This window comes from Amyelois transitella, chromosome 8 (genome assembly GCF_032362555.1).
Source record: "Amyelois transitella isolate CPQ chromosome 8, ilAmyTran1.1, whole genome shotgun sequence".
NCBI classification, from domain to species: Eukaryota; Metazoa; Arthropoda; class Insecta; order Lepidoptera; family Pyralidae; genus Amyelois; species Amyelois transitella.
Window position 1 is genome coordinate 1,947,222 of NC_083511.1, and position 14,868 is coordinate 1,962,089.

The 14,868-nt window shown below is 37.2% G+C and overlaps 1 protein-coding gene across 4 annotated transcripts in view; it reads left to right on the forward strand.

Annotated features, from left to right (window-relative positions):
• LOC106137368 (axoneme-associated protein mst101(2)) overlaps window positions 1–14,868 on the forward strand; it is a 134,371-nt gene that overhangs the window by 110,654 nt on the left and 8,849 nt on the right. For all 4 annotated transcript variants that reach the window (XM_013338182.2, XM_013338180.2, XM_013338183.2 and 1 more), the window contains 6 exons: window positions 1,699–1,767; window positions 4,612–4,689; window positions 7,264–7,413; window positions 13,564–13,956; window positions 14,123–14,644; window positions 14,738–14,844. In XM_013338182.2, coding sequence (XP_013193636.1) covers window positions 1,699–1,767; window positions 4,612–4,689; window positions 7,264–7,413; window positions 13,564–13,956; window positions 14,123–14,644; window positions 14,738–14,844 — 1,319 coding nt within the window. The remainder of the gene's footprint in view (window positions 1–1,698; window positions 1,768–4,611; window positions 4,690–7,263; window positions 7,414–13,563; window positions 13,957–14,122; window positions 14,645–14,737; window positions 14,845–14,868) is intronic.

Genomic DNA, 14,868 nt, shown 5'->3' on the forward strand with positions numbered 1-14,868 from the left:
ATTATCTGGAGTGCAGTTACGAGTATTTTGCATTTTTGTTTACACTGTAGCGGAAGCGATGAGTCGGCTCGTCCGCCACCAAGGAGATGATCTTCCGCCAGGCCAGGTGTTATGCCTGGGGAACCACGGCTCCGACGATGTTGAGTCGGAGGTTGTATTTATGCGCCAATTCGTGAAATTTTTGTAATCGCGATTTAGATTCTTCGCTGCTATTGGCTGAGCGCGTCAATTTCTTCGCGATGATTGGTTGATGTGTGACAATAGTGATGTCGCCACAACTCTATCTTCCTCCTGGATTTAGTCGCGATTGCATCCTCACCACTCTGGAGAGTACCCCAGTGTATGCCTTTGTCCATGTAATGTTGTATAGAAGAGTTGTGATGTATGTATATAAATAGATCAATTAACTTTTCCATTACACATTCATAAATCACGCGTCTTTCCCGGTGGGGTAGGCAGATAATTTTTAAATAACAAATATCCATTTCATATCTTGAGAGTCAATGGTGATATGTTTTACGCCTGTGAAAATTGAACAGCAATGCAGAATAAAGACGACGGGCCAAAATAATACGCCTGACAAAGTAGAATAGCAATTGCTTCAAAAGAGATTTGCTCGTAACAAACATACAAAATGAAAAGAGTTTTACCTTTTTAATACATTAAGATAAGATTTGAGGTTTTAAAAGAAACATAATGCATTCCAATTCCATCTGAGCAGATTTTGAGTTTGTATTTATAGTAATTACCAGTTAGGTACCTACTTGTATTCATTTGTAGCTATTTCACTTACCTAAAAATTCTTGAAATAAAACTTGAATATCTCTTTTTTGCAATTCTCAACCCAAAAAAGTGTTGGGAACTTGGGATTATAAGCATTTAGAAGGCTTAATCATAAAGTCTCGCTAAGAGCTTAATTAACTAATCAGATTTTTCGAACAAAAGAAGATGGCTATTGTGATCTAATCAATCGTAATTATTTTCTGAGAAAGTTCTTCACGACAGATGGTTGGCCTCGGGCAACCATTGGTACCTGACTTCTTGTCCGAACATAATGAATCGTGACATGATTCATAAGAGTAGAGGCTATTAGGTCACGGTATTCAAAGAAGTTGTTTACAATCAGAATTTGCTATTGTCTTCTGATTTTTTGGCCAAAGTCTTATGTGTTAAGACATCTTTCTCTTTGGAGTACACGTCTGCACACGGGGTGTGACTTTTGACCGTGAACAATCCACATTCAGCTTGAATGTGCAGGTTGCCTCACGATGTTATCCCACACAGTAAGAGCATCGGTTAGCACTTAAACTAATGTACATCAGATTGGTCTGGCCGAGGTGGGATTTTAACCTGTGTCTCCATGGCGTATTAAGCATTTGATTTGTTTCTTTTATGACTATGTACTTACTATTTTCTTGTTACTGTGTAAATTTCTATGCGATAAAGATATGACAAACAAACAAACAAAGCATTTTTCCAACAGGCACGTTATCGATTCGACCATGGACGGACACTATTGAAATCAAAATTTTCTAAAATAAAGTATGAAACAGGTTCGCTAAGTGAACGAAATAAACCTCTCAATCTGACATTTTACCAGAACGTCTCCGATTTCCGTTGTCTGTCTTGTTTTGAGCACACCACCTTATTTTAATCTGTCAGAAACGCATTAAAAAATAGTACCTTCTTTTGTTACAGGGTATAGAGAAAACGAATCGTGAAGATCTGAAGACGGACATACAGCATCGGAAGGAGACGTTTTATAGGGTAAGTAAGTCCGTGTGGTTCCCGGCACCAATAAAAAAAGAATAGGACCTCTTCATCTCGACTCGGACAGGGTCATAAACTAGGTATTCTTCTTTTAGGCGATGGGCTAGCAACCTGTCACTATTTGAATCTCAATTCTGTCATTAAGCCAAACAGCTGAACGTAGCCTATCAGTCTTTTCAAGACTATTGGCTCTGTCTACCCCGCAAGGGATATAGACATGACTATATTTATGTATGTATGTAAATCCTAAGCAATTTAAATGTCAGCATTGTTGATAGAGGAGTTTTCGCTTCGACTCTTAAAAAGTACTTTTTATTTAAAAACAAGTAATTTGATTTCCCGTTGTTTATGTGGATCATGGAACAGCTAAAAAAAGGCACTGCTGCCGAAAAAAATCAATAATTTTTATCAAGTTATTGTTCAGATAAGCATAGGGCTTATCTGAACAATATGTCTATTTGATATTTTTATCCATTGTGTTGCTCAATGAAAATGATTTCCTGCTTAAATCTCTCTCAGTCTCATCTTTGCTCAGTCTCACCCTCCACCATAGTTGTGACTTACTTGACTTAAGGTCCTATGTCCCCTAGCTGGGGCAGAGGGCATCCACAGTGCGTCGCCATCCCGCTCGGTCTTGAGCTTCGCGTTTTATTTCGCTCCAAGTCTTCCCTAGATTCTTCACCTCTGCGATGATTGTCCGCCGCCAGGTCTGTTTAGGGCGGCCACGTTTACGCTTTCCTTGGGGATTCCAGTCTAGGGCTTGCCTCGGTATGTGTTCGGGGTCCCTTCGGAGCGTGTGGCCGATCCAGTTCCATTTGCGGCGTTTGATCTGCTGGTCGATCGGAGTCTCACCGCAGCGTTCCCACAGGTCTACGTTGGAGATTTTCTCAGGCCAGTAAACACCGAGAATACGCAACCATAGTTGTGGTCCTACATTAATCTTTCCACTCTGGTCCGGCCTGCGGACGTCTTCAGTTATCACGCTTATCATCTGCGGCGGCATTAGACGGCCTCTGTAGCGCAGCGGTAGTACGCTTGTCTGTGACACCAGAGGTCCCGGGTTCGAATCCCGGCCAAGGCATGATGAGAAAAGAACTTTTTCTGATAAGCCTGGTTCTTGGATGTTAATCTATATAAGTATTTATTAAACAATATAGGTAGTATTGTTGAGTTAGTACGAGTATCTAGTAACACGAATCTCGAACTTACTTCGAGGCTAACTCAATCTGTGTTATTTGTCCCGTATATATTTATTTATCTGTAACGATGTCAAGTCGAAAGTCGGAGAAGAAGTCGAAGAAGGTTCTGTCTGCCCATTCCATCCGGGCCCGGCAGAGGCTAGCCAGACATTTATTACCCAGATAGCCTAAAGTCTTCTGCAAAACGTGACTTTACTAGCGTAGTCGGATCTCCTCCATTTGCAATGCAAAAAACCGGCATCCTTTTGTAGGTAGCGTTAAATTCGTCGCTTAAATCGTCCTTTTTTATAAATGGTGTTTATTTCGTCGCTTTTTTGTAGATAACGTTAAACTTGTCGCTTTTTGTAGAAGGCACTAAATTCAAGGGGAGAATCAGCGGGATAAAATCTAGTAAATTATAATTGACACAACGCCAATTATAAAAAATATAGTTGATTACTCTAACCCCGGCGATAAGGAAGGAATTACAACACGTCTATTATGTGTGATGCTACATAGCACGTAATATGCAAAGTTGGCTAACCACTTCAACTAGTGTTTTACATCTACAAGAACTGTAATTAGATATTACATGATAGTTTATATACATATGTACCTACTTAAAACATAGTATTCCTACTTGCGTTATTAATTCGAAAGATTGTAAGGATGTGTGGATGAATGTTTGTTACTCTTTCACCCGACTAATGGATGGATTTTATGAATTTTGGTAGAATAAAACTTAGTATTAATATAACATATTAAGTGCTTTTTATCATGAAGTTAACATGGCTCCCATGTCAATTTCATGCCCGGGGCGCGTGCCATAAAATCCGCTTTTATACTTATTTTCTTACAATAAAGTTTATAAAAATATAAAAGTATACTAATAGTGGTTTTGAGTTTTGAAAAGACTGATAGGCTACATTCAGATGTTTGGCTTAATGATACAATTGAGATTCAAATAGTGACAGGTTGCTAGCCCATCGCACAAAAAAAGAATCCCAAGCATGTAAGCGTATCCCTTAATCGCCTTTTACGGCATCCATGGGAAAGAGATGGAGTGGTCCTATTTAGACGGCCTCTGTTGCGCAGTGGTAGTACGCTTGTTTGTAACACCGGAGGTCCGGGGTTCGAATCCCGGCCAGGGCATGATGAGAAAAGAGCTTTATCTGACTGGCCTGGGTCTTGGATGTTTATCTATATAAGTATTTATTATAAAATATAGTATCGTTGAGTTGGTATCTCGTAACACAAGTCTCGAACTTACTTCGAGGCTAACTCAATCTGCGTAATTTGTCCCGTATATATTAAAACAATAAATTCTTTTTATTGCCGTGTGGTTCCCGGCACCAATAGAAAAAAGAATAGGACCACTCCATCTCTTTCCCATGGATGTCGTAAAAGGCGACTAAGGGGTAGGCTTATAAATTTGGGATTCTTCTTTTAGGCGATGGGCTAGCAACCTGTCACTATTTGAATCTCAACTCCATCTTAAAGCCAAACAGCTAAACGTGGCCTGTTAGTCTTTACAAGACTGTTGGCTCTGTCTACCCCGCAAGGGATATAGACGTGATTATATGTATGTACGTATGTATGTAAAATCTTTTTAACTTGTGTGCATCAAAAGCTGTTGAGATTCCTGATCCGCCAATGTTCACAGGAGGCGCCGTCGGATGAGGACTCCGCGGTGTCTTCAGCACCCGCTTCTTTGTCGCCGCAGCCGCTCAACGATATGTGGGTGAGTAAGATGTGTATTGAATGAATGAATTATTTATAAAATGCATGCGTGCATGGTAAGTACTTTATTTAAAGCAAACTATAAATTAAGAATGAAAGCAGGTTGACTAAGCAGATATACAAGGAGAGTGTGGAGGGAAAGGTCGGAGTGGGAAGACCTAGACGAACGTATCTTGATCAAATTAAGGACGTCCTGGTAAAGGATCTGGCCAAAAGTAGTAGTAGCAGAGATCGTGGCAAGTGGAAAGAGGTAGTCTCTGCCTACCCCTCCGGGAGAGAGGCGTGATTTTATGTATGTATGAATGTATAAATTAAGTACCATGCAATAAGATTTGTAGGAAATTGAATGAATAAATATTTTTTTGTATACATACATATACATTATCACGTCTGTATCCCTTGCGGGGTAGACAGAGTCAACAGTCTTGAAAAGACCGATAGGCCACGTTCAGCTATTTGGCTAAATGAAAATGTTAGCCTATCCCTTAGTCGCCTTTACGACCACATGGCACATAAAGAAAGGTTCAGCTGTATGGCTTTTTTTGTGGATGAATCAATGGAGAGTTTTTTAAAACGAGATTTTGTTTCAATGGTTTTTTATTTACTCATATATTTAAAAACAACTAAGGGATATAGGCTTAAAAAAATAAGAGATATATGCTAAACTTAAGGTTCTTCTTGCAGGCTTGGGCTAGCAACCTGTCACTATTTGAATCTCAGTTACATTATGAAGCCATACAGCTGAACGTGGCGTTTTAGTCTTTTCGAGATTGCAGGCTCTTCTACCCTGTAAGAGATATAGACGTGACTATCTGTATGTATAATTTCCAAAGCTTAATTTAAACAATAAGCAGTCTTAATTTCAATCTATCGTCAAACCCACTCGAGGTAGTATAAAAAAATGTGATACTCCACTGTTAACAACGTCCTTAAATAAAGAGACAAACATAGTCATAACCATTTTAAGAGTCGCCTACACAGTCTTACAGATGATTATTTAGATATGTAGGTAGATATATAATCTAGCACCGTGCCACGGTTTCGCTCGGTGAATTTCAAAAGCGTGTCAAGTGTACTTTCCTTGCTAAACTACAACCTCTTTAATTTATTCGAATCTTTAATTTAAATAGATGTTTTAATGACACCCATACCATTTACATAAATAGGAAAGAATTATATGTCTATGTTGGTAATTTATATATGAATTAATTCTTAGCTGTACCTTTGTGTTTAAACTTTAAGTAAAGGAATTTTAAATACACCTCTACGCATTTGAAGTCGCGATTATGTGAGTGCCATAAAAAAAAATTAAGCCATTTTTAATAAGTTGTCTGACACTAGTTAGTAGCATAGGCGTCTGGTTTTTTAGTTTTTTCTTTTATAAGCGGTTTCATATTCGTATCTCTGCAACAGGATGGACCACGCCTAATGCGTAGAGCCTTGATAAGTGGATTTCACAAAATTCCAGTATCACAAAATGCAGGAAATTGTTATTTAAATCTGATTGATCAAACTCTGCATCTAGTTAATTACTTTATTAAAATCAAGGAGTATTTACATATTTACAGTTATTTCTCTTTGTGTTCTCACGGCCATAGATATAAGACCTCCTAATTTAGGTTAATCTTTTCAGTCCAGTTCAAGTCTCCTATTTATAACATTAATTTTAACTTTTGTTTATTTTTTGAACGTTTTCGTAGGGTGCTTTCACATTTCATTTTTTTTCTTATGAGAAGTAAAATGATCTTATTTACATGAAAGAATCTCAACCTTGAAGTTGCAGCCTCCTAAATGCCAGATAATATTGCATTGTAAACATTTTGTCACCCAGTAAACTATTGGCGCTTTCATTGCGTCATATGCATTGTGTTTCAATCTAATGTAGGGTGGCCAGGTCGCATAAAATGTTTAGATTTTCTTTAGCATTATGTACTCACAAAATTGGTAGACAACAAGAGTCTTCTTTTTCTTTATTAACTTACTTTATTAACTTCATGGAAAATCATCGGTTTATTATTGACCCGAGACCGGACCGGACTTCAAGACGGACAATCACAAAATGTTCATCAATAAAAAGTGTAACGACGCGATACGAAATGAGACGCTCGCGCGTAGTTTCGACGAGTAAATATTATTTTTGGATAAAGTAAATTTTTGACTAAATATCGCGATTTTTTATGAAATAAAAGTCACGCCTCTTTCCCGGAGGGGAATCATTCTAAAGTTCTCATTCCCCCACTCCCCATGTTCCTAAGTCTATTTGTTTAGTCAACTTCTTTCTTGGATAATTTGTTTAAATTTATTTAATGAACAATAGTGGACTTTGATAAAATCTATCTAGTCCATTGAGATTACCGATGTCTGCCTGATGAATGCTTTGTGTACATTTTACGTGCATAAAGTATAAATAAATTAAATAAAAGTCTTATGTATAACTAAACCATGTGTAAAGCGCATATTATGCTTGAATTAATCTAACGATAAATGATATAACTAATGCAGACAAGTGTTTCAGTTTAAGTAGAATACTTATTGTCCGCCTTACAACAAAACTAATTGCCACCCTCGTCCACAGTCGTGCGGCCAGTGCCGAGCCGCGGCAGATCGCGCGTCGACCGCCGAGCGAGAGTGCGCGCGACTCGCCGACTCGCTCCGAGATGCCAGAGACCAACTCGAACTAATGGAGTTTAGGCTTCTAGAACTGGAGGACGCGAACCCCGATAAGGTGAGAGTGAATTGCGATCGAGAACAAGTGGTTGTTAGTGAAGTGTAGTGAATTTAAACAAAAAATAAATAATGCTGGCCATCGATGTGGATTTCGCCAAGGTGAGTTTTTTTTTTTAATAAATATATAACCTTTTGGCGCTCTCGCAGATATATTAAGTAGTAAGTAAATTAAAAAAAAAAAAACATTATTTAATACTTGATATAATTTTTACGATAATAAATTTAAAAAATCTAAATAATGATATGTGTTTTTGACGTATGATATGATAATTAATATGATTGCGATAAGGCTGTATCATCGTAATCTGTAAGTAGATAGAATAAAGTACTTAATTTGTTTTGTAAAGTTCAAGGCAATTCAGGAAAATGTGAAAAACAATTAACATTTGTTTTTTCCAAATTTAAGTCTGATAATCTAAAAAGATAGGTAGATTGGTAATTCAGTTTATATTTAAAGTTTAGTTAGCTTTGTTAGAAAGACAAACTGTTGTTAAACTAAACGGGAACTACCTATTACATATGTTAACCTGACCAAAAGGAGGGTGTTATAAGTTTGTGTTTTCTACTTGTGCACCTTTGTATCAAAAACAGATATTTTTTTAAGGAAAATAACTGTTCTTTTATGTTGTGAAATGATATTTTCCTAAGGAAATAATGATAATTGAACGAGTGTGCGTAGGTACATAACTAGTTTACAAGGTTAGTACTGAATAAAGTACTCGCATTTAATGTTAGGTATTAAATTAGAATACCTAAGTAAAGTCTACGTTCTATATTAACTTAAATGTCTTTAGCGTCTTGAAGAGAATAAGGTTGTATCAGTCACGAATGTTTTGTATGTCAAATGTTTAGAATATTTATACGTAAGTACTTGTACTTAACCTTTATTTTTATAATATCTTTAGTTCAAAAATATTAGTTAGACCATATGTACTTTTAGACTTTTGAAGACTGTTAGTTTTGTGTAACCCGCAAGGGATATAGACGTAACTATATGTATGTAAAATTACCACCTCCGTGAAAAAAAAATAAAGTTTTTATCCAATTTATTAACAGGGTTAATAAAAATAATTCAACAGTGCTCTTTGATGAATTAGATAGTTGATTAAGTAGAGGCATTGAATCAGAATAAAACATATTACAAGTTCACATTTCTGAGTCTACCTACTCATATTCGCCAAATAAGCAGTCCATGATTAAATTATACAAAGAAATATATGTATAATGTGAGAATAATTAATTCTTGAAACCTTACAATTTTTTTAAACACTGACTGGAAATCGAACTTGGTACCTTTACGGTTTTGAGGCAATATTGGCACTGTGCCATATACCGTGATGTTATTGTACTAGATATGTTGCACATTCATGGTCTTCCAGTTTTAGTACTTGTTAGATGGACTATTTCCTGAGCTAGATTTATAGTTAAATACATCCTGTGTTGCACATATAAGGCACCTGTTGAGACGTTCTTTGAAAGATAGTCTATGAAGACTTATAATTATATGGATTTGTGTCTATGTAGGTATTTTAAAAACAGCATCATTTTCATTCAATACAAATAATCTATACTTATATTATAAAGCTGAAGAGTTTGTTTGTTTGAACGCGCTAATCTCAGGAACTATTGGTGAAATAGAATTATTCTTTTTGCGTCGAATAGACCATTTATCGAGGAAGGCTTTAGGCTATATAACATCACGCTGCAAATATAAGGAGCAAAGAAATAATGGAAAATGTGAAAAAAAAACGGGGATAATTATTTATCCTTGAGGGCTTCAATGATGCCCCAAATAACCATTCCACGAGGTTGAAGTTGCGGGCACAGCTAGTAAGCAATAAAGGTAACAAATAGTTATTTTATTAGAAAAATTGCTTGTACGGCGCATAGGTAGGGACTTACTAAAACACTGCTCTACTAAACCGGTGTGTGTGAAACATAAGAAACATACACACCTACATAAAGGCACGTCTATTTCCGTTTCAGGGTAGACAGAGCCAACAGTCTTAAAAAGACTGATAGGCCATGTTCAGCTAAATTGGCTTGATGATAGAATTGAGATTCAAATAGTGACAGGTTGCTAGTCCATCGCCTGAAAGAAGAATCCCAAGTTTATAAGCCTATCCCATACTCGTCCTTTACACATGGGAAAGAGAAGGAGTGGTCCTATTCTTATATTTTTTTATTGGTGCCGGGAACCACACGGCACCGTTAAGTAAGTATGTGAATATCGCTTTGTATGTTATCACCGCAGTTGCATAGAAGGACAGTGGCCCTTATACACATAAATACGTATTATTTACATTACTGTGGTCGTGCAAGTATCAATTACCATAGTTCTCTGTTCTTTACTCGACTATTACGTCACCTATCAAGGTTGCTATGATGATACGTAATGTAGCAGTTCAATGGAAATATTTATACAGCTATGGTTCGAGATTATACATATAAACCTACATACATTCACGTCTATATCCCTTGCGGGTAGACAGAGCCAACAGTCTTGAAAAGACTGAATGTCCACGTTCAGTTGTTTGGCTTAATGATAGAATTGAGATTCAAATAGTGACAAGTTGCTAGCCCATCGCCTAAAAAGAATCCCAAGTTTGTAAGCCTATTCCTTAGTCGCCTTTTACGACATCCATGGGAAAAGTGATGGAGTGGTCCTATTCTTTTTTGTATTAGTGCCGGGAACCACACGGCACTACATATGTATATACATATTATATAATCACGTCTTCATCTATTGCGGAGTATACAGAGCCAACAATCTTGAGAAAACTGAAAGCCCACCGGATATGTTTGAAAATTTTGACTTGTCGACATTTTAAACTTAAGTGCATTTTAGCTTATCACTTTTAGCTTGAGTTGAGTCTCACAGCTTCGTTGATGAACGTTGAAGTTTATCTCAAATCCTACTAGTACTAATTAGTTGTAGTAAGATACCCTTTTTCTACTGTACTGTGTACTGTAAATGTAGCTTCCTCGAGTTCTCCTTAGTACTTTGAACTATTTGTGAGCGAAATAACAAGAACGTTGTTCAGAAAAACGTGACGAGATTACAAACATATAAAAATTAACATTTTAAAGTTGGAAAGTTGCTCGGGAAATCTGTGTTTGTTATTTGATAGTGAAAATCTGTCATGACATGACAAACACTAAAAATACGACTTGATTATAAAATTTTACATAGGATCAGACAAGTCCTTAGTGAATCAAACCTATTGCCACGTGTAATAAACGTTTAAATATGTCAAGACATTATAGTCACATCTATATTCCTTACGGGGTAGACAGAGCCAACAGTCTTGTAGGGACTGATAGTAAAGTATACTTTCAACTTGATGACAGAATTGAGATTCAAATTTTCACAGGGAGCTAGCTAATCGCCTAAAAGAAGAATCCCAAATTCATAAGGCTATCCCTTAGTCGCCTTTTACGACATCCATGTAAAAGGGAAGAGAGTGGTCCTTTTTTATATTGGTGCCTGGAACCACACGGCACGTGTCATATGTCAACGTTCAATAAAAAAGAAATAGTAGAAAGCTAGAAAGAAAACGTGTAATAGGGGTAGGTTCCACGTGACACGACTTTCCACACCTCCACGCGACTTTTCATCGGTATACTCTTATATAACGAGGTAAACAAAACACGTGTCACAAGTGAAAATGTCAAGAAACACGTGACCATGTTTTCCTCAACCCACACGTGTTTTTTTTGACGAAATAAATGTCATTGAATTGGGTACATACATACATATGGTCACGTCTATGGCCCTTGCGGGGTAGACAGAGCCAACAGTCTTGAAATGACTGAATCGCCACGTTCAGCTATTTGGCTTAATGATAGTATAGAGATTCAAATAGTGACAGGTTGCTAACCCATCGCCTAAAAAAGAATCCTAAGCTTGTAAGCCTATCCCGTAGTCGCCTTTTACGATTTACATGGGAAAGAGATGGAGTGGTCCTATTCTTTTTTGTAATGGTGCCGGGAACCACACGGCACTGCCGTTGGGTATTGGTATATAATTGGGTACAATTTTTTATTCTTTTAGTCACACGGGATTGTGACGAGAGTGATCCTATTTTTAAGTATCTCCGGAATCTATACGGCAGTCGGTTACTAAAAGCCTTTGGCCCAAAGATAAAGAAAATATTGCGTCAATGTAAATATTTCACGGATCAAATTACGAACGTCCTAGCGAAAGGTACGAAAGTACCCGAAAACGTCGAGCTTGCAACAGAGTTATGAATGTTGATGAAGTGAAAGAAGTATGTAGGGATCGAGGCAAGTGGAGAGTTGTAGTCTCTGCCTACCCTTCCGGGAAAGAGGCGTGATTCACTGGCAGTTGTATTCTATTTATGAAACCGAATAAAGTTATGGTAGCCTTACGGATTTATGCGGTTTGAAGGTAGGTTGCATGCCGGCCGCCGCTTCGGGAATATGAGCGAGAGCAGCTTTTTTAGGACCCTTGGCAGTCTAAAATGGGGACTGGGGATTAAGAGACAGGCGTTAATAATTGTGGTTTGACCTAGTTCTACAATGGCGATCACAGACCTTCAAACTTTGCAAGGAAACTTACAAATAAAAGGTCCAATGACGAAGACAGTAGTCGAAAAGTTAAGCTACCTTACTGAAGTCGGGAATGTGAGCGAGGGCAGCTCATGCTCCTGGCAACAAAGCGGTAGGCGATGGCACCGTGTGGTTTTAGTGGGTTTAAGCCCCACATAACCCGTCCGGTCATCGTAGCCGGCCGGGTAGACGAAGGTATTTCCATACGTAAAAAAAAGCCTTACGGATGTAGGTTCATATAATCTGAGGTACGGATAAGGTCATCGTGGTAGTTCGCCCACCTCATACCAACCATAACAGACGACTTTCTCAGACAAACACCTATTTGTATTCTATTGACTAGCTGCTTTATAACGGTGTAAAAAAGACTGTCAAACGCTTATATTTTTATCGATGAACAATGGAAGCTTTTAGAGGTTTTAAAATAATATTGTGACGGTGATATTTTGCCTACAGGCTGCTATAATCGTGATTTAGATAGTAATAAACTACTGGAGACATGTTTGGTCAGATTAGTCAGAGGATTTGGCTTGACTTAGTTTTTTTTTCGGTCTAAATTTTTGGTGACGCATTATTGGTAATAAAATTTACAAGTTCCATAAGACTTTTTTGCTTTTTATATACAGAATTAGTGAATGTTTCTTATGATGTTTTTTGATTTCTCTAAAAATGAGGTCATTAGTGTATACGTTGTATCCTACATTTTCATTAATTTGAAAAGTTTTTCTCATTGTGTTAGCGATAAGTCCGCTTTTGTATCATCTATGTCTGTTTTGTATGTTTTAATCTTGTGGTGCAATAAAGAGTTTTATATATCTATCTCTTTATCTCTTGCATTATAAGAAGCACCGTTTAACTCATTAACTAAACTAACTTGTAATGAACACGGCTAATTTTAAACTGTGTTGCTTACAAGTACAAATATCCATTTATTTCTTCACAACAATGGTCTTAGTTTCCGCCGTAACTAACTAAAGACCATAAAATTGTCTTCAAACAGTTTCGTGCACGCCACGAAGGCCAAAGCATTTTTCTAATTAACGATACAAGTAATAGTTGAAGTAATTCAATTAGTTATTGTTACAACGGGATTGTGTGTGATTTTTAGTCGATTTGTCATGAAAGGCTTAGCGAAATGAATGGGTGATTTTCGTTGTCTACATGATAAAATAATAATATATGCCAGTAGTTTCATTAATTTATAATTATAATAATAATGTAATTTTAATTCATTTATAAGCATTTCCTTAAATAACTACGCAGAACGGATAATCCATATGATTTTTTATGTTTAAGTGTTCCGTGTTTGCAAAGATTGTGCCGATAGAGGCCAGTTAAATGTAAAAATAAAAATTAATCTCAATAACTAAATTAAAAATTAAGATGAACCAATTTTTTTTTTATTGGCTTACCTATGTAAAATTTAATGATATTTTTTTCCGTATCTTTTTCTTATTAAAAGTCATAATGATGTATTCTGGCAAACGATAGAAGAAATCGAATTGAATAAGTAATAGTTTTCCTAAACAATAATCATTTTCTTTTGTCATCTCATTAACAGAGTCTAAATTTTCAGGGCGCCAGGGACAATCTGACCGACTCGGATTCAGGCTGCGTGTCTCCAGGATCCCGTATCAAAGACTCGGCGTCCCCTGAACTCAAGCGAATGGACTCCGGCTACAAATCACCACACACGCCAAGCAGTCCATGCAACACCAGACGGCATCTGGGCACCCCGCATGACGATTTTAAAGAAGACTTCGCGAAAGCACAAGTCCTGGCCGATATACTTGACAGAAACTCGGAATCCAGTGATTCTTTGAAGAGTAACCCGGTGAAGGACCATTTGGAACAGATGATTCTGAACGCAGCATCGGCTGAGGACAGGACGTGCTTGGAGCAAGTGCTCATGTTGCTGTATAATTACCAAGCGCTGAGCAGTTCGGTTAGCGAAGACGAATGTTATCAGGTTCGTTACACTATTCTTATAACATACAAAACTTTTGATATTGCACCTCTTAAAATGACATAAATAGTAAATGAAAACTACTTGATTAATCTTGTCAGTGTCATTTTTTAAATCATGTTACAGCTACTTTAAATCAAATTCAAAAAACAATTTATTGTTATTGCAGGCAAGACCGAAGAGATTATGTGATCTAAAAGTAAAATCCGAAACTGACATTCTATCGCACAAAACTCAAAAAGCAATCGCCACCGTCACACCATACCAGCAGAAAGGGTACAAATGCGAGTCGCTTGAGAGTCTCTGTAGCGAAGAAAGGAAACCCAGCAACGTTTTACAAGAGAGTGGAATCTTTGAGGAAGCCGAAACTGAATCGAGGAGCACACAGACAGACGTGAACGAGAGTTTCGAATGTACTGGTGAACTCAACACTGAAATACAACGACTGAATAGTATTAGGGAGAAACTCGAGAGGCAAGGTGTTAGGAATAGGAGTTTAAATAGTAAGGAAGAAGGAGATGGCCTGGAGTGCAGGTGTGTGAAGCTAGGCAAAAAACATAAGCAGTATTATGAGAGGAGGCTAAAGTTTTTGGAGGGGAAGATCTCTATTTATGAGGCGGCACAGGACGTGAAGGAATCTAAGCTAGCGGAGAGGTTGCAGAAAGAATATTTGCTTGAAAATAGGATACAGGTAAACTTATTTTACTTTTTATTTAATTATCTTTAAATTTTAAGATTTAATTAATGCTGATTTTTTATTTAACAAATAATTCGTCTTTCTTAGGATCTCGAATCGCAGTTGTCATTACTCCAAGACAAATATGAGACGCTTGAAGAGGAATGTTGTGAATTAGAAGAAATTGAAAATGATACTCGTTTGCATTGGCAGCAGTAAGTATTTTCTGAACCTTGGCG